Source organism: Tursiops truncatus, chromosome 18 (assembly GCF_011762595.2).
Source record: "Tursiops truncatus isolate mTurTru1 chromosome 18, mTurTru1.mat.Y, whole genome shotgun sequence".
In the NCBI taxonomy this organism is placed as follows: domain Eukaryota; kingdom Metazoa; phylum Chordata; class Mammalia; order Artiodactyla; family Delphinidae; genus Tursiops; species Tursiops truncatus.
Window position 1 is genome coordinate 77,155,077 of NC_047051.1, and position 24,512 is coordinate 77,179,588.

The following is a 24,512-nucleotide window of genomic DNA, read 5'->3' on the forward strand; positions in this document are numbered from 1 at the left end:
CACCTGCGCAGTGTTGTCAGACTGGGGTTTTCTCCGTGGGGATCTCGTGTGTATCTCCAGCTTTTGGGGTGGTGGTGGAGAGGTACGGGGATCACCAAGATGCACGGGCCTGGGGGGGATTCAGAATGGACCAGCTGTAATCATTTTAGCTTCAAGAAGCATTGATCAAGCCCCAGGCTTCCTACACTTCTGTCCTGTCGGCAGGGCTGGCAACCCTCTGTTAAGGCCTTGATGGTAATTATTTCGGGCTGCAAGGCCACGTGGTCTGTCCACGCCAATCTGTCCTGCGGTGCGAGTGCAGCTGTGACAGCCATAACGAACGAGGGCCGCTGCCTGACAGTAAGACTTTATTACAGATGGCGGTGTTCTGCTTTCCTCCAGTTGTCACGTCGTGAGGAATTATTTTTCTTTTGATTTTTTCAACCGTTTGAAAATGCAAACCCTGTGCCACAGCTGGGGCCGTAGTTTGCCAACCCCGGAGGTCGCTGCATCCCAGCTCCCTCTGCCCAGCCTGGCCTCAGACCTTCCAGACTCTTCCCCAGCTTGGACCAGCCTCATCTTCATCACGAGGGACGGGTTTTCTCCTTCTCCTCCGAGTCCTACACGGGTTGTCCCCGCCGGTACTGACAGGTCGGCAGCTCCCTAGCGGCCCGTGGGGTATCTCCTCGTCCCTCTGGCCTCGGGCTCCCGTGTGTAATAGGGACACGAGGCCCCTGCCCTTCGGGACTGTTGCAAAAGCTAGAATTTAAAGTTTCTGGAAGCTGCTCTTTGTGTTCTAGATTTCGGTCTGAGCTTTTCAAGGTGGGCTGCCAGTGGACATGTTGATCCCACAGCGGACACGCAGCCCTTCACCAAGCGTCGGCGGGTGACCGGGACGTTCCTTGCTTTACATTAGTTTATGGTGACAGAGGCGCTGGCTCGTCTTCCTGGCCTGTTTCTCAGTGTCTTTGTCAGCATCTCTCAGCGTTGTCACAAAGCTCAGGTGTGACAATGCACGTGACTGAGCTGGCGGCTGGGATGCGTGTTGCAAACGTGTGGTGTGGTCGTTACAATTCACGCCTGTGAATACCCCGCGTGGAACTCGTGAGACCCCAGCACTCTCTCCGAGTCTCCATTTCCACCGTGGGGGGTCGTCCAGTAGAGTGGAAGCCCCAGTTTGACTATACTGAGGTGGAATGCTCGTATTTATTCACTCGGAAAATAGTTGCTGGGCGCCCACCGTGCGCCAGGCTCCCTGCCTCTCAGCTCCTCTGTGCTCTGTGCCTTTTTTATTTTAAGTGCAAGGGATTGAAAACGTGCAGACACTAGGAAAGCTGCAGCTCCCACCTTCCAGGTGGCCGAGCTGCCTACCGTCACAGAAGGTGCTGGTCGTCAGTAATAGCACCCCGGGAATGATTTCCCGTCAGGGACGCGTGGTTAGAGCGGTGTACACGTCTCTGAGAACCCTAGCCTTGACTTAGCTTTATTATGATAATACTTATACCTTGACGTCACGTTACGCTTACGCCGTAGAACCCAACCCAAATGCAGATTAAATACAATGTAGCCCATGAAACAGGAGGGGGGGCGACCCTCTGCCGTGGCCGCAGCCTGAGCCACCAGCACGTTGTGGGGTAGCAGACACGCTGTCTGCGTTCTCTGCTGGGCCCCTCATTCGGGGCCTGTGCCAGCGGCGCACAGAGGCGATTTGGGTCAGGCCAGCAGCGCTGCAGCTGCGGGAGGTGCTTCCCTGGAGGTGGCGGTGAGGGAGCTCTGGAGTCCGCCTGGGAACCCCGGGTGTTCTGGGCCGAGCCTTTGACCTCTGTGGCTCTTAGCACCTCAGGACTTGTCCACCAGGGGCACATGGAGGGTGCTCTCACCGGAGTCCTGCTCGTCCCTCCTCCTCTGAGGGACGGACCTCGTGCCCTTCTCACATGTGTGTGTGTGTCAGTGACCTGGTTCAGCAATCTGTGACCTGCCATGTATCTGTCATCTTTGCTGAGTAACAAATTACCCCAACCTTAAAACAGGTCTGGTTATCACCTCAGTTTCTGGACCAGGAATCCTGGTGCAGGTGAGCTGGGCCCTGTGACTCCAGGCCTCTCCTCCTGGCCTCACTGAGGGCGGTCACCTCCAGGTCACCCAGGTGCCCGTGCTGGCCTGGGTCCTCACAGCTGCTGCCCCCTGGCTTCTCCCTGGGGCGGCTCACACGGGACACCTGCAAATCGACTCTTGTCAAGTACCGAGTTTTTCGAGAGCTCATCCAGAAGTTTCTGTCATGGAACAGGGGAAGGGGTGACAGTCTGAGGACCTCTGCCGGACTGTGGCCCATTCCTGGGTCTAGTTGTTGGAAGACGGGGATTTTCAAGCATGTGGAGGACACGGGCCAAGGATAAGAACCGGGTATTTCTGGACTCTGACTCCTCGGTTATGTTAACAGTTCATTGAACTCACACGCCAGTAAAATTTCCCCGACATCGAGCTCAGCTCAGCCAGTTGACCTTCATTTACTGATGGAAAAATCAGAGGTGGACATTCTTTATCTTCTGTTTGCTTGTCAAAGATGCTTCCAAGATTATCTGGAGCATTTTGGAGCCTGTCTTGGAAGCTTTTCTTTTGTTTTATCTGTTTTTTTATAGAGTGATTTCATTTTTTTAAAAATAAATTTATTTATTTATTTTTGGCTGCATTGGGTCTTCGTTGCTGCTCACGGGCTTTCTCTAGCTGCGGTGAGCGGGGGCTACTCTTCGTTGCGGTGCATGGGCTTCTCATTGTGGTGGCTTCTCTTGTTGCAGAGCACGGGCTCTAGGCATGCAGGCTTCAGTAGTTGTGGCACGTGGGTTTCAGTAGTTGTGGCACACGGGCTCAGTTGTTCCATGGCATGTGGGATCTTCCTGGATCAGGGATCAAACCCGTGTCCCCTGCATTGGCAGACAGATTCTCAACCACTCTGCCACCAAGGAAGCCCTAGAGCGACTTCATTTTGTTCTGGTTTTGCCAAGCAGGCAGAATGACATCGATTCTGAAATCTCGAATTCTTACTCAAATTAACGACGTGTCAATTGAAAAAAGACCTTGTGTAGTTTTTCTCCTAGAAAACCATAGTAACCGACTTGGTAACAAGTTATGCGTTTTTCACGTGAGTTGCTTTTTGCTTAAAAAAAATGCACACGGTGGAAAACAGAACCTTGTAGATGGATCTGCGCCACTAATTCCCGTCCCCTCGTCTGGTAGGAGGCCCTCTGCCCACATGCCTCAGGACAGCTCCGCTTGGGATTAGGGGAGAGGAACAGGAAGGTTTTGGGTGTTGGCAGCAGCGCGTGGGCTGCGCTTCCTGTCCCTCAGCCTCTGCGCACGCCGTCCAGAGATGGGAACAAAAGTCGCCTCTCTTATTTTTTTCTCATTATCTGGAACTCACGAGAGTGCGATCATGCTGGTTGCCCTGTGCAGGTCCTGGGTTTCCTGGGGTCGAGGCCCACGAGGCCAGCAGGCTCAGAACCACACAGACAGTTCACACGGGCACTAAGGGCACGTTCGCAGCTGGACGGGCGCCTCCTTCCACTCAGACTGGAGTTCCCGGACGCCGAGCCGTGTCTGTCTAAGATGGTAACGACGGCCACAGCGCTGCCCATAATACTATTGCTTTGATAGGAATTGGACAAAACAAGCCGAGTTTTAAAGTACCGTGGCTGAGAAAGGATGGTAGTTTTTTCTGTAGTACGTGCTTTATTTGTCGAGTCCACAGCCTTTTCAGCAGTTACTGGTGCTGGGATGGCGCCACGCATTGTACACATTGGACAAATACCGCCTCATCCGCGGGCCGTGGCCCCCAGGCCGGATGTCGTGGCGTGTCCTGCCTGTGCTCTTACAAAGCCTTGAAACTCCTTGGCTCAGCCAGTGGTCCCGAGCTGTCCCTGCCGCCCCACGGCTGCCCGAGGAGGGGCTGCCCAGCCACGGGACACGCCCATCTCGCCCCCTTGGTTACCTGCCCAGCCCTGCGGGTGCTCGTGTTTCCTGTTTATTTGTTTATTGATTTGGTTGCGCGTCTTAGTCGCAGCGGGAGGCATCTTGTTCCCCGACCAGGGGTCGACACTGGGCCCCCTGCACTGGGAGCGCGGAGGCTTAACCACTGCACTGCCAGGGCAGTCCCCAGCTGCCTGTGCTTCTGACCCTGACAGAAGGTAGAAAACAACATTAAATATGATCCTTGCTGTCACGGGGCTTTCATCTACTCAAGATCATGATAGCCAACATGATAGCCAACACTTATGAAAGGTTTTTACTCTCCCCTAATTATTTATCCAGCCAAGCTTGACTACTTGGAATCTTATTTCAGCTCCTGGCCCTGACAGGTGGGACAGCACACCTGGTCCTGACAGCGCAGCCCGGGGACACGGGTGGGGAATCAGACTCCTGGGTTTTGCCCTGGACCTGCTGCTTTGGGCTAATCAGTTCCTCTTACTGGAACTTTATCGTTCCTTCGTCTGTCAGATTATGTGGTGGGGTCTTCAGATCAGTAAATCAATCAGCCATCACATTTGTATCACCTAGGAACGGAAGTCAGGTAACATCTCCTTTAAAAATATCAACGTGTACAAAGTTTTGCAGAAAGATGGGTAAGTCTGACTGCATCACAGTGTAAAACTCTACGCGAAAGACTATAAAAGTTAAAAGAGAAGTGACCGCAGGGAGGAGGTGTGCAGCGCTTCAGTGTCTGTCACCTGTAACAGGCTTCTGTGAATCTGTGAGAAAAAGAAAACCCAGGAGAGAAAAGTGGATAAATGACGCAGAGCTCACAGCTCACGAGGGTCCCAGCGCGGCAGCCGGGAAGGCAGCGAGCTCTTTCCTCAGACAGTCAGCTCGGCCGCGTGGATACGCCCGTGACAGCTGGCGGGGGGGGGACCCGGGGGTCAGACCTGCTGGGGTGTACGTTCAGAACGCGTCGGCTCCCCCAAAATGTGCCTGCCCGTGGTTTACTGTCCGGCCTCCTCTTCCAGAGTGACCCCCAGAGAGGCTCACGCCCACACGAGGATGTCTGTCTCGGCGTGAAACATCTGGGGGAAAACCTCTCGGGTGCATGGGTCACTTGTAAGTTCCTTCTCTGGGGTTTGCAGTGGGTTAAAAGGATGGGCCCAGTCTGTGTCTATCCCTATAGGTAAGCCGTTGTCTCAGAGTCACCGTTACAGCCCCGTTCCCACGACCCTGGGTGAAACAGCGGGTTGGAGGGGATTAGCACGCATGCTGCCGTTGTGAGACACATCTGGGGACTCACGACTGCAGCAGGTCGTGTGCGTGGCTCGTGGCTGGATTAACGTGGACGCTGCGTGTGACCTCACCTTTGGGACGCCCCCAGAGTTCACCATCCATCAGATGTGCCTCGTGGGGAGGGGGCGGGGCTGAAGGGGGAAATTGGGGGCTGCAGCTCTGTCCATGAGGTGTTAGCTCTCAAAGGTCCCGAGTCAGACATCACAAGTGTTCATATCTGCCAGCTCTGGATGGTGGAGGCCTGGGCGTTCCCATCACGCTCCTGCTGCTTCTCTTTATTAAAGACAAAAGGTGTTTGACCCCAGAAATCAAATGCGGGGAAAGCCCCGGAGCCTTTTCCTGTTTCCGTCTCTGTGGATTTGAAGGTCCCGGCAGAGGGGGTGGTCACCGCGCCCCTCCTCCTTGGGACTTGCCTCTTGCATTGAGGTTTCTCACTGCCTGCCCCTCCCGCTCTAGTTTCTAATAATGAATGAGTCGTGTGTGGGGAACAGGGCAGCACCTCTGAGGCTCTGTGCAGCCCAGCTGTGGGGCACCAGCCTTGCTGTGTTTCCCTCCATCCCCCTCCCCCCTGCAGCCACCCCATGTGGCCCTGCCCGCCTGGCCTGCTCCTGTTTCCGGGGATCTGTGATGTAACAGCTCCCTCCGCCAGGACAGTCGTTTCTGGTTCTGTGTGACTCACCAGATCTGATTAAAACAAATCCCAGTACATTTCAAAACATCAGCTGTGAGCTTCCCTGGTGGCACAGTGGTTAAGAATCCGCCTGCCAATGCAGGGGACATGGGTTTGAGCCCTGGTCCGGGAAGATCCCACATGCCGCGGAGCAACTAAGCCTGTGTGCCGCAACTACTGAGCCCACGTGCCACAACTACTGAGCCCACATGCCACAACTACTGAAGCCCACGCACCTAGAGCCCGTGCTCTGCAGCAACAAGCCACTGCAATTAGAAGCCCCCGCACCACAATGAAGAGTAGCCCCCGCACCACAATGAAGAGTAGCACCCACTCGCTGCAACTGGAGAAAGCCTGCGTGCAGCAACGAAGACCCAACACAGCCAAAAATAAATAAATAAATATTTTTAAAAAAAAAACAAACAGAAACGTCAGCTGTTACGTAAATTGTGGGGAGAGTTTATGTTATTTTCATCAGAACCTTACCAGGACTGGTTCCCATTGTGGAAAGTCACGTAGCCTGTGGTATCTCTGCTCATGGTGTCAGAGCCCAGTAAAGCAAGAGTGTTGTGTCTGGTTGTGCCTGACACAGACCCAGGGTGTCTGTCTGGTTGTAGCCGTGCAGCCCTGGTGACATCACTCCTGAAGTTTCAGGTGGAGCCGTGTCTGTGTCGTACGGGCTGAGATGCGTGTGTGGTTTTCCTAACTTGTGTTCCTTCCATCTTCCCTTTAGAATCAGAGCCTCCCGGTGCTTTGTACGAGTTATTGGGGTTAGTTGGGGCTGTTCCTAGGAATTTCATAGCACGGGGACGGTAAGAGGGGTTTACTAACAGGAGGGGACCCTGGGTCTGACGGCGTGAGAAGCGCTCCAGGGATGGGCAGGGCGGGACGCAGGGAGACTCTGCCCCGGACGGTGCCGGCCCCCGGTGGGCTTGCTCTCAGCCCCTCCTGCCACCTGGCTGGCTCAGACGGGGTCTCCGGGCAGCTTGTTGACGGGGATGCTGGCTGCGAAGTCCAGCACAGGGATAGGCAGTGAAGGAGGGGCCCCAGAAGCTCTGGGACACCCGGTGCTCCCCTAGGCTGTATAATCTGTCATTCTTATTCTGGGGGTGGGGCTGTCTGTATTTCATTTTCAATGAAAAGAATAATAAACAGTCTATAATAGGAATAGAAAAGTTTTGTTTCAGCCGAACTGAGCCCAGGAGACACCGATTCAAGGACTGACTTGAGGCTCAGAAAGGCAGAACCGGCAACGTTACCCAAGTTGTTTGCCAAGAAGCAGGATTGGAGCTGCAAGAAGCGGGACGGGCTGGGGTCTGGAATGGTTGCTTAGTTACACGGGGAGACCCTGGGACCCTACGGTGCAGCTGGCCGGTGTCGCCTGTCCTCCCTGCTCTCAGTTGCCTGGCGCACCTTGGGCCTGTGGCGCAGGTGGTGTGAAGGCCCTCACCTCCGGCCCGTCCTGGCCTTCGGCTCCCTGTTCTGGAAGCTTCTTTCTCAGGCCCTCCACCTTGTGCTGCAGGCCTTGGGCCCACCCCGCCCCTGGAAGAGGCCTTCCTGGCTGGCGCCCAGCCTCCATCTAACTGTTCCTTCCTCTGAGAGTGTTTGGTGACACAGTGAAGATGAAGGAATGGCCTCAAGAGTGGACGAGGAAATACCCGCGTTTCTAGAGTGGGCTTCACACACAGGGAGAGACACTCAGTTATGTTTTTGCGTCTGGGGAGTGAGTCACGATGGTGAGACCATTCATGTTGAGCACCTGTCGGGAAGTGGGCGGGAGCGGTGCAGGTGTGACGGGTCACGCGGAGGCCTGCGCCTTGAGCCAGGGGAGGGGCCAGACCTTCTGACCCCCTCGGAGGAGGGTCACAGTGGGCTTCCCTGGGGAGGGGCGGAACGGTGGGCGAGCTGGGCCGTCAGGAGGGGGGCTCCCGGTCACGGGGGGCGCCACGTGCAGACAACACGGCAGCCGCCCTGCTCTCCCCTCCCGCTTCTGCCCCCGCCAGCCCAGCCCAGGTCTCGGGACTTGTTGGTGGCCCCCGGTGGTCACCTTCCCGGGCCTGACACACAGACCACTGCGGGGTTGGCCTCAGCCTCGGGCTCCCAGGCCGGTATCTCCCCCGAAATAGACTCTTCGCTTCGGGGTTTCGGAGATTCGCGCGGGTTTCAGGCAGCCCGTTTCCAGGCCGAGGCCAGCCAGCTGAGCCACGTTTCTGAAGCGGCTCCGTGGATGTCGTTATCCAGTTAGTCGGTATTGTCACCACGCAGTTTGCCGTAATTCCTGACTCAGCCCTGCGGGTCCTTCATTAGATATATATTCAATATTTAGAAAATATGCCTCCAGTGCGGCGGAAGGTACATAATTTCGGCTGTGAAAAGCCCCATGTACACCAACACGTTTCTGTGTGGGAAGTGGGTGAGTTTGCTTAGTTTTCTGGCTAATTCGTCTCTGGAAGGGGACAGTCTTTCCTGGGAAGTAAATATAGAAATCACGTGGTCCTCCTGCCGGCCTCCTGGTGACAGCTTTTCTAGTGCCGTATGAAGCACTGCGGTTGGATCCTTGATCATTTGAGCATCTCTCTCAGGCTAACTGATTCCCACCCGCCATCCTCGTGCTGTAGTTTCTGCTGGCCCGCGTGCGTGGCTAGTTCTTCTTCGCATTGTCCGTGTTCTGGCGTCTTTATCCACGTTTCTTTCTGCGGAGGCTACTGCAGTTGCACTGTAACGTGAACAGCGGGGGACGCACCAGGATGTACACCTGTTGTAAAGAGGGGCTGTTCCGTGGGGGGGACGTCGGGGAGGAGCCAACAGCCTCGGTGAGGTTAGCAGGTTGGGGGCAGATGCAGAAATTGGACGGGTCCCTGACAGGTGCCCAGCCCGCCCCTCTGCCTCCTCGGAACCTGGGCCTCTGTTCCCTTTTCTGTCCCTTCTTCATAAATGCCCCCTGCCGGCACCAACACCCCCCCAGCACGGGGACCGTCTGGCCTGTGACCCCGTCACCCTCCTGACGCTCCAGGGGACACGGGGTCGCTGTGCTGTGCTCTGGACCGTGGGAGCCCTCGCCGCTGGCTCACAGGGCAGTACTTATCTGGTCAGGGACTCAGGACTCCCTGCCCTTCTCTCTGGGGGAGGAGCTGACAGGCTGGGTCCCCTCTGGCCCGGGCCGGGGAACTGGGCTCACATCTAAGACCTGCGGGTGAGGTTCTTTCTCCGACGCTGTAAACCTCGTCTCCCTTCCCCGGGCTCTCTCGTTTCACCGCCTGGTCACTCACTTGGCCCAGCTCGCCCGCACCTCCGCACTGACTGCATCAGCTCAGCCTGGAGTCGTTGCTTCTCGTCGATAGGCTGGTTCCCTGACTTCTACGTGGGGGAGCTGTGCCCCCAGCACGGAGACTGCCCCCTGAACAGGCAGGGACGCGATCCGTCCTCCCTGTGTCCTCCCAGCCCCTCCCCAGGCAGCATGCGGGGGACCCACCTGGGCCTGCTTTCCAGGGGAGCCGGGCCTCTGTGGCCTCCATGGGACAGGTGGTGGCAGGTAACCCGCCTGCGCGAGCTGAGCTGCAACCTGCTCCCCCGTAGGGAGGTCTGAGCCCCTGCACCCTCCCCCAACCCACGACCAGAGACGAGGCTGCATCTCTGCACAGGCCCTGATGATGTGCGTCGTGAGGGGGTCACGGCGGGAAACTGGACGGAAACCCACCTTTGATCGCTGCTGCCTTTTTTCACGTTGAAGTCGCAGGAATGATTGTATCTGCTTCATCTGCAGCCTCGTCTGGAAACTTATTTTTGTCAAAAACGTCACTGTTGTTTTTGCTCCCGTGCGTTTCATGAGGGGGTCAGTGGCGGCCAGTGCTCTGTCCTGTCCAGCCCAGTCCCAGCCTCCCGCCCGGGCGCCCCAAGCACAGGACTCTTTATCTGCTGCTGTGAGCTATCGAATTAGGAGAGCCCAGAGCGGGCCAAAAGTCATCTGTGGTTAGAGTTTTTATTTTTAGTTTGGTTCTGGACCCAGTAAATTACGGTTTAGGTCAGCCGACGTCTTCATTTTCCAGATGGTCAGTGTTTCCCAGTGAAGTGGACCATCGCTGGTGCTTCTGTGATCCAAACAATTTTGTTTTGGGAAATATGTCCACAGCAGGAAAATGCCACTGGGAGCCGTGCCGAGGCCCGGATCTGTCTGGGAAGGAAGGGCCTGTTGTTCCCATCGAGTGAGGTCCGTGGAGAGGGGCTCCGGCAGAGGCCAAGGGCACTGGTCCAGTGACAGGAGAAAGGGTGCACACCTGGGCTCCTGCCTCACCGTGGGAAGTCCAGACTCTGCTTACTGGCCCTGCGAGGGCCGGTGATTCACGCAGAGAACTCTGATCTGATCAGCAGTTAAACCCATGGGTTCCACTTACGGAGCATCACTTTAACCATTGCTCCCGAGTAAGGCTTGCAGAAGCAGGAGTGAGTGAAGGCTCCCTGGGTGCAGACAGACACCCGTGGGTGTGGGCAGGGGTGACAGAAGGGGCCACATCACACACTCCGCATCACGGGGAAGCTGAAGTGCTGGGGAAACTGAGCCAGAGAAACGTCTCAAGTTTAGAAACACCCTCAGTGCTGTATCATCTTCTTACCCGTCAAACAAGAAATGCTGCCTTTTAAAGCAATAAACAGACACCAGAACAAGGAATTGCTTTGTCATTGGATCCCTGTAAATTTGAAAAATGGTCGTTAGGGGACTTCCCTGGGGGCGCAGTGGTTGAGAATCCGACTGCCGATGCAGGGGACACGGTTCGAGCCCTGGTCCGGGAAGATCCCACATGCCGCGGAGCAACCAAGCCCATGTGCCACAACTACTGAGCCTGCACTCTAGAGCCCACGAGCCACAACTACTGAACCCCGTGTGCCCAGAACCCATACTCCGCAATAAGAGAAGCCACCGCAGTGAGAAGCCCGCGCACCGCAACGAAGAGTAGCCCCCGCTCGCCACAACTAGAGAAAGCCCGCGCACAGCCACGAAGACCCAACGCAGCCAAAAATAAATAAATACAAAAAAAAAAGAAAGAAAGAGATGGTCGTTAGGTGGAACCACCTCTACAAAAATTGATCTGGTAATTCGAGGCTAGATTACATGTTTACGTTCCAGTCGGACATGTAACTCAGCTAATAGGTTCTGTTTGTTTCAGCTGAAATTCAAAACTCCCATTAGGTGACTAACGCTGGGTGAAATTGATTTCCGGCGTATTTTAGACTCTCTTCTGTCCTTGTGTGCTTTCTGACGTTAACGCTCAGGCTACTGTGCCCCACATCCTAACAAGGCTGATGGCGAACTTGTTGAAGGCGCGGCCACTGCGTCTGACATGCCTGATGGCCCCGCGAGGCCCCTAGAAGTGGGGTGTTTCCTTGGCTCAGGCCCAGAGAGCGAGGGTGCACTGCTTGCCGTGTTCCTCCCATTTTACCCCAGATGTAATCTCTTCTTTTCCAGCTCCTCAGCTGTTGGGCGTTCTCCTTCGGAAACGCATCCAGCTCAGTTTTATCCATCAGGAAATGCTATCTATTAAAAACCAAACCTTAAAGATGTTATTCGTTTTCCCTAAAATGGAGAGGATCCCTCATTCTGGTAAAACCCTAGCTTCACTGTGGTAAGAGGAGGGGGTGGATTTGTCTGGGAAGGAAGGGCCCATCTCAGCTTCAGAGACGTGAGGTTTGCTGCACTGACGCAGGGTGGGGTCTCAGCACGGACGCAGAAGCAAGTGACGGGCAATGCTCGGGACCCAGGAATTCATGGCGAGACCTAACCGACAGCTTTACTGAGGCAAAATTCATAGATCCTAAAACCCGCCTGTTCAAGGAGTACAGTTCAGTGGAATTTAGTACCGAACCAAGTTATGGAACATCGCCATAATCTAATTTGATTGATTGATTGATTGATTTGTGGCCACACCGTGCGGCAGGCAGGATCTTAGTTCCCCGACCAGGGATTGAACCCGTGCCCCCCGTATTGGGAGTGCAGAGTCTTAACCACTGGACGCCAGGGAAGTCCCCATCACAATCTAATTTTAAAACATTTTCATCGCCCCGAAGAAACCCGGTACCCAGGCAGCGGCTCCCGCAGCCCCTGGCGGCCACCACCACGCTTTCCGTCCCCGTGGATTTGGCTGTGCTGGACGCTTCACACAAACGTCATCCAGCGTTTGCTCCTTTGAGTCTGGCGCCTTCCGCCTGTGCAGGGTTTGATTTGCACCTCCTTGAGGGCCGTTGGTTTTGAGCATCTTCCCATGTGATGTTGGCCATTGTAAATCTTTGGAGAAAGTCTAGTCAAATCTCCTTATTTGTCTTTTCATTATTGGTTGCGATGGCCTCTGTCTATCCCAGATACCGATCCCTCATTAGATATGATTTGCGAGTATTTTCTAGGGCAACCCTGGGGACCTTTCACGCATCCTCAGGGGCCACGCAGGCAAAGCCTTGACGTCTGGTTCACCTGCGTTTTGGTGGAACGTCTTGTGATTCCCCAGGAACGTGGAAATCTGTGGGGCCGGGTCTCACCCACCTTCCTGCCACCCCCGGGAGGGTGTCCCGCACAGTTTCTTGTGGCCGCCCGGGGTTCTGATGCAGGGGAGCTGCCTCCTGCCCGCCACCCCCAGGATCGGGCCGCTGGTCTCTAGCAGTTTCCCAGGACGTCGTGCCTGCGGCCCTTGTTCACGCACACACTGCTTAGTCTGCAGCCAAGGAAACCCTTCCTGCAGCCCCTTGGTTGAGCCCTTCTGCACCCCAAGTCTGTCTCGGAAGCCCCGTGGGCCTGCTGGCTGCGTGCCCTCTGAGCAGACGAGCAGCGGTGCCCTTCCAGCTCCCGGTAAGCTGGATGCTTCGTCTGTGGTCGACGTGGCCCAGGGAGGGGCGGGTGGCACTTTGGGTTACCTCATCCTTCTTCTGCGTTACAACCTGCGGTGCTCCTCTGCACTGAGCCCGCGGTGGGGAACTTTCCCTCTCATGTCCACAGAGCCCTGGGGGTGCAGCTGCCAACCTCAGGTGTACCTGCGACCTCAGGTGTACCGGGGGCCTAGGGTGTACCCGGGGCCTTAGGTGTACCTGCAGTCTAAGGTGTACCCATGACCTTAGATGTACCCGGAGCCATAGGTGTACCGGGGGCCTCAGGTGTACCTGGGACCTTAGGTGTACCTGCAGTCTAAGGTGTACCCATGACCTTAGATGTACCCGGGGCCTTAGATGTACCCGGAGCCATAGGTGTACCCGGAGCCATAGGTGTACCCGGGGCCTCAGGTGTACCCGCAAAGCCGCCTTCCACAGGTGACACGTGTTGGGGGCTGAGCCGTGTCGCCTTAGGGGCACATGCAGGCTCTGAAGCCCTGTCCCTGCTCCAGGGGGGCCTGGAAGTGCAGCCGAAGGCATCACAGCAGGGAGGGTGGGTTTCAGAGTCGAGGGGGCCGGTGTGGAGCAAAGGGGTGCAGGATGCTTAGGAGGTTCACCCTCCCCAGGTCACCCCGCTCCTGTCCTGACTCAGCTCCTCCCCCACCCCTGAGGAGAGGCCCGGGCAGCACAGGAACAACGGCCCCTCCCTGCCCCGCAGCTCTTAGTGAAGTGTCTCCTGTGCCCCCCGGGCCTTCCTGAAGCTGGAGGAAAGCTGGCCTCGCAGGTTCAGGCCTCTTTCCATCCGAGGTTCAGCCTCTGTGCCCTGACGGTGGTCTCTTCTCACCTGTGTGTGTGTGTCAGATCGAACAGGGCAGAAAGTCTGCTGAGGTCGCTGCCCGGTTTAGGACACGCTGGTGGAGAGATGGGGAGTGGGTTTATTTCTGTTGGCAGTTTGTAAACAGCTCTGCCTTTGTAATTTGGACACGTTACCTGCCGTCTGGCTCAGCAGCAGGATGTAAACACCCCTGAAGTCCCAAGACTTGCGAGGAGAGTTGACGGTGTCTCTGGGGAAGGTGGGACTCATTTTCCTCTTGCACGTCCGGGCGGAGGACCAGCTCTGGGGCAGCGTTTGCCTGGCCGCTTCTTGCTGCTGTCATCTGCAGGGGACCCGACACCCCGCGCGGCTGGAGGGATGGAGCCCCGCCCCTGCGCTGTCACGCAGGGCTGAGTAGGACGAGGTTCATCCCCAAAGGAGCTGGTGTTGCGATGAGGTGGCGAGTCCCTCGGAATATGTCGCGTTGGGTTTGTTTTCTGACCTCGTCCCACAGGCAGGTGTTGTACCCCGACATGTACAGTTAGAACAGCGCCGAGCGGTATTTGAGGTGTTGAATGATTACGGTAAAGCCGGCCTGTGCCCAGGGTATGAACTGGCCCTAATGAGCCTCCTCTGCCGTGCTTCCCTGGGGACGGGGTCCTGTGCCTGTGCCCGGCCGCCGCGGAGCCGCTGTCTTCAGAGTTTAGGCGGAAGGTTTCCAGGATTTTCATGTTTGTGTTAAAGTTGGTGGCGCAGTGGTTGAGAGTCCGCCTGCCGATGCAGGGGACACGGGTTCATGTCCCGGTCCGGGAAGATCCCACATGCCGCGGAGCGGCTGGGCCCATGAGCCATGGCCACTGAACCTGCGCGTCCGGAGCCTGTGCTCCGCAACGGGAGAGGCCACAGCAGTGAGAGGCCCACGTACCGCAAAAAAAAAAAAAAAGTGAAGGTTCCCTGAAGCCACAAAGGCTGGACACGGTGCTGGATGGGACGGGCTGGGCCCCCGGAGCGTGGCCGTGTGTTTCCTTTCGTTGTCTCTGTTTGTTCTTGACAACGCTGAGCAAGGGGCTAGGGCCCCGTGCTGGGGCTGCCTGTCCGTGGGGGGAGATCCAGGGCCCCGTGCCGGGGCTGCCTGTCTGTGGGGGGAGGTCCAGGGCCCCATGCCGGGGCTGCCTGTCTGTGGGGGGAGGTCCAGGGCCCCGTGCTGGGGCCGCTATGCGAGGCTTCATGTTAGTCTCTCGTCAGCAACTATCATGTCTCAGGCACTGCAGTGCCTACTGCGTACAGTTGGTTGAGCGTCACTAGAAGGTTCTTCGGGTCGGAGGTGTTTCCTTAACGTCCGGTGCACAGCACTGTGAATAATGCAAAGATGAGTCAGACCCAGGTCTTCTCGGTTTCCAGGGAGGCTATGGGTGAGCTGCTGCAGTGTGTGAACCGTCCTTCTGCTCTGAACTCATAGCTTTACTTTCTTCTTGCGTTAAAGACCTTTCCCAAAAGTTCTGGGATTGTCGTCTTTTTTTCTGAAGGCTTAGGGTTTTGCTGTCACTTTCTGGCTTTGAATGGACCCGCGCTGTGGCCTTTCCACCGCCCACCAGCTTTGAAGCCCCCCTCGACTCCTGCTGGGGGTGCCGGTGGGCGCGCAGACCGCTCCCCTGAAGAGCTGGGCGGGGGTTTGAGCACTTACCCCGTGAGGGCCCAGCGGGTGGGCAGGGGTGGGGGGCCCGGCCTTGCAGGGGCGCCCAGCCCTCCCCAGGGCCCAGCACAGACCTGCATCCAAGCCCGCCCCAAGGCCCGCTCTGACCGCTCTTCCCCCCCGCAGTGTGCTGGGGAGGAAGACTGTGTGGACAGCCGGACCGTGTACGTGGGCCACCGCGAGCCCCCACCGGGAGCTGAGGCCTACATCCCGCACAGGTGCCCGGACAACAGAATCGTCTCCTCCAAGGTAAGCATCAGCCTGCGAGCTCGCCGCACGGCCCTCGGCGCCTGGGCTCAGCACCCCTCCGGTTGCCCCCCGAACACTGTTGAGACGTGACGTCACAGCACATTCTCTTCACGTCCCTCTTACCTGTGTCACGTTTAAGCATCAGGTTTGAAGTCTAGGACGTTCGGGTCCTGCCGGCACCACGTATTAGCTGTTGGCCGCGTGCCACCATTGAGCCCCCCAGGCCAGGGTCTCCTCCTGCAAAACAGACGACGCAGGGGCCCCGGCGCCACCAGCTGGCGAGCGCGCACTGGGCGCGCGTCCAAGGCCGTCAGGGAGGAGCGGTGACGCGAAGAGGAGGACGCGCGTGTCACCGTTTACGGGGGCTTTGACCGTCTCTTGGCCTGGAGGTGGGGTGGCAGGACTGTCTTCACACCTCAGATTAACCGGTAGCTGGGTCTTGAGAATGGGGTCGCTGACTCTGGAAAACAGCAAACGGTGGCTTTGCAGGCTGCGGAGAACTTTCCACACGCCTGGGTGTCCTGGACACCCAGACCCACGTCACAGACCTGCATAATTCACACATCAGTGTGCTGCGTGTCCAGATACCTGCGGTGGACCCGCTTAATTCTGTCATGAGTTATCAAGAGTGTCCCATGCTTGTTACAAATACTTGACAACTGAGGTTTTCTAAAGCAGTTTTAAAAAAAAATTTTTTTTTTAGTAGAAGTACAGTTGATTTGCAATGTTGTGTTGATTTCTGCTGTACAGCAAAGTGGCTCAGTTCCACATATATATACATTCTTTTCCATTATGGTTTATCCCGGGGTGTTGAATAGAGTTCCCTGTGCTCTACACTAGGACCTTGTTGTTCATCCACTCTATATGTAATAGTTTGCATCTACTAACCCCGAACTCCCACTCCATCCCTCCCCCATCCCCCTTCCCCTTGGCAACCACAAGTCTGTTCTCTGTGTCAGTGAATCTGTTTCTGTTTCATAGATAGGTTCATTTGTGTAAGGCAGTTTTCTTAATGGAATTATTTTATTTTAAAACCGCAATGTAAAATAATAACTTTAATCTCCAGAAATACAGCATGGGTAAGTCAGTTGCTCATAAACAAAATCACAGCCAAACAAAAGTAGTCCGTGGTTGCCCAGACATGACCAATGAAAGGAGAAATAAACAGGAGGACCTCATATCCAGAAATAGGTCTTTCCAGTAGTGACGTTTATAAGTTAGACAGTCTCGAAGAGAGCTCACTGAAGATGCAGTCTGTCGACCACTAGTGCCCCCAAAGGAACAAAATCTCAAACGTATTTCTTAGAAATCTGCTCATGTGCAGTGCAGGTGCATCGAGGGATGGGGAAGTGCACTGAAGACACTCAGATACTGTGCACGTGTGAACTTGCAGGGACGACTTCGAGTCCCCACTCGACTAGGCCTCGAGTCCCCACGCTGCCCCGCGTCTAGTCTGGGCAGGACGTTTGACAAAGCCGCCTCGGCTTCTGAGTCACATCCCGCACAGCTGGCTTCTCCCCCAGGGACGAAGCTTGGGCCCTGCTGTCCCAGCCCCGCTTCCTCCCAGGGACCTGGAAGGTTCTGTGCAGCCGCTCAAAGGAAACTTCAGAAACTCAGGGATTGGAGCAGCAAAGCCCTTCTTGACGCATCCGGTGGACTAGAGCCCGGGGCTGCGGGGCACTGCGTTTGTTATGAAGCCCCGTCCACGCTCTGGGGGAGATAATCGAGAGCAGAGATTCCTAAATCCCATTTATGACCCCTTGCTATGATTCAAGTTTCGAGCCAATTTATCATTTTCAGGTTTTCCCTTCTAATATTCCCGCAGCCGGTGGCCAGCAAGACGTTGAGGGGCCCCGTGTCACCTCCCGGGGTCTGCAAGAGGCGCTGCCTTGCCTGGGGTGCCTTCTTCCTATGTGCCCCGAGGCTCCTTGGGTTCTAACAGAGGAAACCCCTCCGGGGCGAGGGCGCCGTAAGGATGGGCTTCCATACACGTGCAGGTCCTGGGCGCCTTTTCAAAACTGTTTCTTTTCGGGAAAGTTCCTTCACCCCACGCCCTGACAGAATTAAGTCAGCACCTGCCCCCGGAGCCAGATCAGGCTGTCACACAGGAGGCGTGGGTTTTGGTGAAAAGGCGACACGTCTCAGCTCTGAGGAGAGAGGGCACTTGCAGTATTGGTGGCTTAAAGTCAGTTCCGGGTAGATGATGGTGTGTCATTTCAAGGACAATTACAGACAACGTAACCTCGGTTGCTAATTGATCTCAGTACAGAGGAGACCCTCAGACGAGGGCCTAGAATCCAAGTCAGGAGCAGGGTGGACAGGCCGTGGACTTAGACCAGATGACGTGGACATCTGGACACAGGATCATTTTCATTTAAAAACAGCTCAGGATGTGGAAAATACAACTTAATTTGTAAAGCGTAAGTTTACAGACAGGTTCAGAGAATATGTTTCTGGTGATGTATATATGTTTTCTTGGGAAGAGAACATTCGTTTCTACCTTAAAAGAAAAGATGGTCCACAAAGATTTCGTAAGTGTGCAGACGCACTTTAGTAATAAGTTTTATGACTTATTACTTAAGGAGCAGTAATACTACGACCAGCAGTAAAGTCGTAAGTCTGATTTTATTAAATCCAAGGTCGTGAAAGCACTTAGCATGTGAAAAGTTACACGAGGGCTGAAAATGCTCATCTGGCCTGATCTGAAGAAGTGCTGTTATTGGTGATCAGTGAGTTCTGTTTCCTTTTGGGGCGGAGCCTGGTAGAAATGACCCCAGCACAACCCCTTGGCTTCTGACCTCACGCCAAGCCCCCAACCCAAGGCCTGCTCTAGCACCAGATCCTGGACTCAGGGACAGTGGGGCTTCATCAAGTTACAAAATTGTACCTTTGGGCACAAGACGCGTGTGGCTCCCATCTCTGCCCTCAGCATGCTATGGAATTAGATGTTCAGCTCAGGCTGTGCTGTCCCTCCACCCTGTACAGAAAGCTGAACTACTTGTGACCTTCCGGGTCGCCTTCCCTGGAGATCAGTGACCGTGCCCCGTGCGTTTTTAGGGCGCCGCGTGCGCACCTGTGCGGGATTCCCCCTCCAGGCACACAGTAGCCGCAGCCTCAGCGGTTTCCAGGTGCTCTGGTTTCACTCTCCGGGGCTGGCGAAGCAGGGTGGCGCCAGGCTGTCCTTGTCTCCCCGTCTCCATGTGACTAAAGGTCGACCAGGCGGGACGGCTTCTCTGCGTCTGAGCCGCCCTCCCAGTGAGTACAGGACACAGGTGACTCTCACGGAAGGAAGAGAGTGGCCAAATCCAGCTCAGCGCTGACGACACACGACCCCCAGGGCAGGTGCACACTTTGGGTGTGAAGTCTTTCATGGCGTGAAAGAAACACAAGGCTAGTAATTGTCCTGTGGCTTCAATGCTCCTCAAGTTGTCTGGTGGGAAAGAGATGCTCCGCCGACCTCAGACTCCTTAGCTCCCTCATAGCAAAAAAACCCCCTTTGTTCCATGCTTGTGGCTCAAGGATTCCAGTATTAAGTTCTGTTCTACTGATCCTGGGACTTGACAGATGTAGGTCAGAGTGTTGCCTTGTACATTGTAATACAAAGTGTTACATTATATTGTGGCCCAAGTGTCTAAGCAGATATTTAGATCTTTAGAATTTAGCAGAGATCAAAAATGTGCAATTGGAGGACTTCCCTGGTGGCACAGTGGATAAGACTCCATGCTCCCAATGCAGGGGGCCTGGGTTCGATCCCTGGTCGGGGAACTAGATCCCACACGCATGTCTCAACTAAAGATTCGCACACCACAACTAAGGAGCCAGGCAAGCCGCAACTAAGGAGCCCGCTTGCCACAACTAAGACCTGGTGCAACCACATAAATAAGCAAATAAATAAATATTTTTAAAAATGTGGTAATGGAATATTTTAAAAATGTACAATTGGCACACCATTATCCAATTGCCAACCCTTACATGTGTAATTTTATTTTATTTTATCCATACAGTACTGATGTATCAGGGCAGTCATGAATGTTTCAACTATCTCATTGGGTTTTCACTCTTCTTACCATACATCATCAGGGATTTTGACCGTATTACTAATAATCAGCAGTAATAACTTATGACAGTCATTTATTCTGTAAAATATGGAGATCACAAAACATAATGTCTGAGCTGCAACGTGGGCCTCCTGCACCTGCTAGGAATAAAGTCATCATTTAAGTGGCTTTAAATTAAGTGGCTTTAAAGGTGCCTGTGGGTCTAGATGCAGGGAGATAACCAAGGTGCTTACCAGTCCAGATGAGAGAGATGGCGTGCAGAGCAGGCTCTTCCCCTTCAGGGGGCGATCTTCGTTAAAAGGCAAAACTGTCAAATGGAATTTTAAAAACAGTGTCCAAGCTCAGTGTTTACTGTAGGTTAATGACATACGGGACATTGTTGTTTTCAACACAAAGGTTAGGGAAGGTCTCCTTCTGAGGCAAAAACGAGACATTTGGCGAGTAAGTGGCCTGACTACCCTCCCTGTGTCCCTCTCCAGCCCCCTAGGTAAGGGGGAGGGGCTGGCCCAGGACACCTCCTCAGTAGCCAAGCTGGGTTAAGACCACCTGAAAATGGTGACTTCTGTTTCACGTTCTGTCCCCTCGTAGCCACGCTGTAACAAAACAGAGAGCTTACCAAAAATTACAGTCAAAGGAGAATGCTAACCATGTGTGTTTTGAGTTAACAATCAGAGGTTTACATTTTACGAGAGACATTTTAATAGTAAAACTATTCTTAAGCTACTTTGCCTTACCTTGAGTTGTTGGAATTAGGTAGTTGACATATGCTCCTCTTGGAGCACATGTTCTGTGTTAGCGGTTGTTTTTACAGTCAACAAGTTGATAACATGTCTACAAACACTCTCAATTTTGTATCTAAAGCTAGACATTTTGTACTTTGAAATTCAGGACAGCTTATCACGTGGTAGAGTTATGCTACACAACGTAAAATGGGATCAAAATGACTCCTTTCTGTTTTTCTTTTACACAGTACACATTCTGGAACTTCATACCCAAGAACTTATTTGAACAATTCAGAAGAATAGCCAACTTTTATTTTCTTATCATATTTCTGGTGCAGGTAAGTCTGGTCATCTTTTTCTGTCACCTCAAGTGTAAATATAAGTAAGTGGCATTTATTCTCAGGTGACTGGTTTGCTCCTCAGAAGGAGGAAGCACTTAATGCCCCTTTATCTGCAGCTGCTTCACTTGTTTTCTTCAAGGACAAGCATGTTGGGTCAGAGAGACCTGTTCACTAAAACATAGGCGTGAGCGCTGTGCATGTGAACTGGTCCTGGCCACTTTCTGTCCTCGTTCTCCAGTACTGACGGGAGAGCAGGATCTTCCTAATCTTTAGGGGGGATTCTCCTAAACAAAAACATTAAGAGAAAGAGAGTTAAAAAAAAGAGAGTGAAAACCACAGCGAGGTATGGATTAGGGAACAGGTCAGATGTGCTTTAAGAACAGCAACCTAACTTGTTTCAATCATACAAAATACCGTTGAAGGACTTTTAAAATTTCCCCGACAGTAATTTATGCAACTAATGTAATTAAAGTGTGGCACCAGGAGCAGAGGGGTGAATTGAAATAAAACGTGCACTGGAGTCAGCTGGTGTCTTTGCCACTGCCGACGTGGCTTCCTAAGCACAGCCCGTAATTAAGGAGAACTGCCCTCAGTTTTATAGTAAAAATTCATATCTAATTTATCTCCAGGGGTGGGATGAAGTGGGGTAATAGTAAAGCGAGTTAAAACGAGTCAAAGCAAACGTCGGCAGGTGTTACAGGGCCAGCCAGTCCGTCTAAAGCCCCTAAGAAGTGTTTCTGAAAATGACTCAACGGTTCTCTTCTCACTGCAGCTGATTATTGATACGCCCACGAGTCCAGTGACGAGCGGCCTGCCGCTGTTCTTCGTCATCACTGTCACAGCTATCAAGCAGGTGAGCCTTACAGGCAGAAAGGACGAAGGTCCTACAGAATCTCTGCTATAGCACATCGCCTTTCATCCAAAGCAGAGTTCCCCGCCTTGTTTCAGCTGGTTCGTAGGAAACTTAGCTGACTTCTCGAAATTCACTTTTGTGACTGGTTTAGATAGAGTCTTGAGTCAAGAGATGCTTGAGTTAAAAGAAGAGAGATTGTGTAATTTAGTGCTAGTTTGTCGCCCCGAGCGTTTGAAGAGGACACGGTCGTTCTCACGTGGAATCACCCGGAGACACAGCACCTGAGTTGCCTCGCCCGCCGTGTCCCCGGCTGCCCGAGCCCCGAGGACCTGCTCGTGCAGAGGGTCTGGGGTGCGGCTCCATGAGTAGAACAGCCTGGCGACCCCTGACTCGCTCCGTGTGGATTGCGCTGCTCTTTGCAATCCTGATAGGTAAAGCCGGTGACTAACAGGAAGGACAGGTCGTCTGTTAGTCCCACCATCCACTCAGCCAGATTCAGTGCTCAACCATCACCTCTGCTTAGTTCCAGAAAATTCCCGACATCTTGAAAGAAACCCCCGTACCCGTGAGCGTCACTCGCCACCCCCCTCCGCAGCTCCTGGCAGCCACCAGCCTACTTCCTGTTGCTATAATTTGCCTATTGGGGACATTTCCCATTAACAGAACCATACAGTAGTGATCTTTTGTGTCTGCCTTATTTCACCGAGCGTGTTTTCAGGGTTTATCCACGTTGTAGCCTGTGTCAGCGCTTCATCCACAGATGAATAATATTCCATCATGTGGACAGACAGACCACATTTTGTTTATCCGTCATCCACGGATGGACATTTGGGGTGCTTCTACTTTTTTTTTTTTTAATGTGGCTTTATTTATTTATTTGCTTACTTCTTGCCACATCGCGTGGCTTGTGGAATCTTAGTTCCCCGACCAGGGGCCGAACCCAGAGAAAGCGCAGAGTCCTAACCACTGGGTCGCCAGGGCATTCCCGGGATGCTTCTACTTTTTGTCTCTTATGGAGAACACCGTTGTGAACATTCACATGTAAGCTTTGTGTGGACATACGTTTTCATTTCTCCTGGGTACATACAAAGGAATCGAGTTGCGCTACTGTTGTAAAGAACTGCCAAAGTATTCTCCAAAGTGACTGCCCCATTTTACGCTCCAACCCGCCGTGCGTGAGGTTTCAGTTTCCCACATTCCTGCTAAGGCTTGTTGTCCATCTTTTTTATTACACTCACCCGAGCGGGTGTGGGGTGGTACCCCACTGTGGCTTGATTTTACGTTTCCTTGGTAACCAATGATGCTGAGCATCTTTGCATGAGCTGATTGGCCTTTTGTAAATCTTCTTTAGAGAAATAGCTTCAGGTCATTGGCCTGTTTTTAAATTGCGTTGTCTTTTCCTCCACGAGTCGTGAAAATTCTTTATATGTTGTAGATACAAGTCCCTTATCTGCTGCAGACTTTTTTTTTTTTAGTGATTTATTTATTTACTTATTCATTTGTTTTGGCTGCGCCGGGTCTTAGTTGCGGCATGCGGGATCTTTTAGTTGCGGCATGCAAACTCTTAGTTGCGGCATGCATGCGGGATCTAGTTCCCCGACTAGGGATGGAACCCTAGCCCCCTGCATTGGGAACGCAGAGTCTTACCCACTGGACCACCAGGGAAGTAAGTCCCTGCTGCAAACTTTTGAACAGGATGACATTTGCATTTGAAATAATTTACAGAAAGGTAGCATCTAGTTAAATTCTTGATGGTCACATTGTTGCTGACAAAGCCATGCTTTCTGTGTTAGTTTCTAAATAAAAAATTAAGAAACTGAACACACATGTCACATGAGACATGGTTCAAGTGACAGTGGGTGGCAGTGGGAATGAGGTGACGCATGGCGGAGTGATTGACTCCAGACCGAGAAAACATGAACGGAGTCTCAAGGTGACCTTTGTGAGTGTAAGGGCGGTGCCTGTATGTCTCCCAGCCAGTCTTTAGTGTGAACGTCTGGACTGGTCTGTATTTAATACAGAACCGTGAGAAGCATTTACGGATTCCTTTGTGATAACTTCGGTTTTATTTTCCAGTCATCTGGAAATACAGATTTGAACAACGATATGATTTTACTTTATACCCATTAAATTGGCTTTTAAATGTAAAAGTCTGAAGAGCAGATGGGATTAAGACGTGGTCGAACAGGCATCCACACACACTGATGGGAGCATGTCGGGACCGTCCTGGGGAACAGTTTGGAATATCTGGCAAAGCTGAGGATGTGATACAGGGACCCACAGGTGGACCCTGGTCTATGTACTTAGCACATACTGTGTGAGCCTCTTAGAACAGACCAGTCACCTGGGCTGGCGACCCCAGGCCCGATCTTAGAGGGTTCTGCCCCGAGACAGTGATGCAGGCAGATCTGAAAGAGCCCCGAGCCAGCCCCAAGAGCATCCTGGCCACAGCCAGGGGCCTCTGGATACAGCAAGTGTCCCTGTCCCTAAGTGTGTGCCCTCGAACTCCCCGCCCTGTGGCTACGGAGTGAGGGCGGTGGTAGCAGCTGCTGGTGGGTGAGACCCGCCCATGGGCACAGAAAGCGCCTGCCTGCCACCTTGGCCGGGACACGGTGCCCTGCGCAGCCCGGGTCCATCCTGGCTCGACCCTCAGACATAGGCCAGCAGACCCAAAGGGCCTGAGGAGAGGACGAAGGAGGTCCCTTGTCAGAGCTGTGACCTTCCAGGGCCACCCGTCCCCAAGCTAACCTCCAGCTCTGCCAGCCCCCCGCTTCCTCCTCAGCCCCCTCCCCCCTCTGCACGCAAAGCCCCTCCCACGGAGCCCACCGCCCGGCCAGCCCCCGAGCTCCCGTCCTCTTCTGGGTGCTGAACAGCCGACATCGGGCGCCTCTGCGTGACCCTTGCAGCGCTCACCTGGGTGGGCGCAGCCCCTGGGTGCCGCCCGCTCCCCTGCCCACCTGCCCGCGGCCCTCACCCCTTCCTCGGCGCTCCTGAGACCCAGGGGGCTCGAGCGGCCCTC

The 24,512-nt window shown here is 54.0% G+C and overlaps 1 protein-coding gene across 8 annotated transcripts in view; it reads left to right on the forward strand.

Moving 5' to 3' along the window:
* Positions 1–24,512, forward strand: part of ATP11A (ATPase phospholipid transporting 11A) — a 119,124-nt gene that overhangs the window by 40,573 nt on the left and 54,039 nt on the right. For all 8 annotated transcript variants that reach the window (XR_002173429.3, XR_002173430.3, XM_019921000.3 and 5 more), the window contains exons 2-4: positions 15,397–15,519; positions 20,548–20,637; positions 21,413–21,493. Coding sequence is in view for 6 of the 8 variants with exons in the window: in XM_019921000.3 (XP_019776559.1) it covers positions 15,397–15,519; positions 20,548–20,637; positions 21,413–21,493 (294 nt within the window). In the remaining 2 variants the exon portion in view is untranslated. The remainder of the gene's footprint in view (positions 1–15,396; positions 15,520–20,547; positions 20,638–21,412; positions 21,494–24,512) is intronic.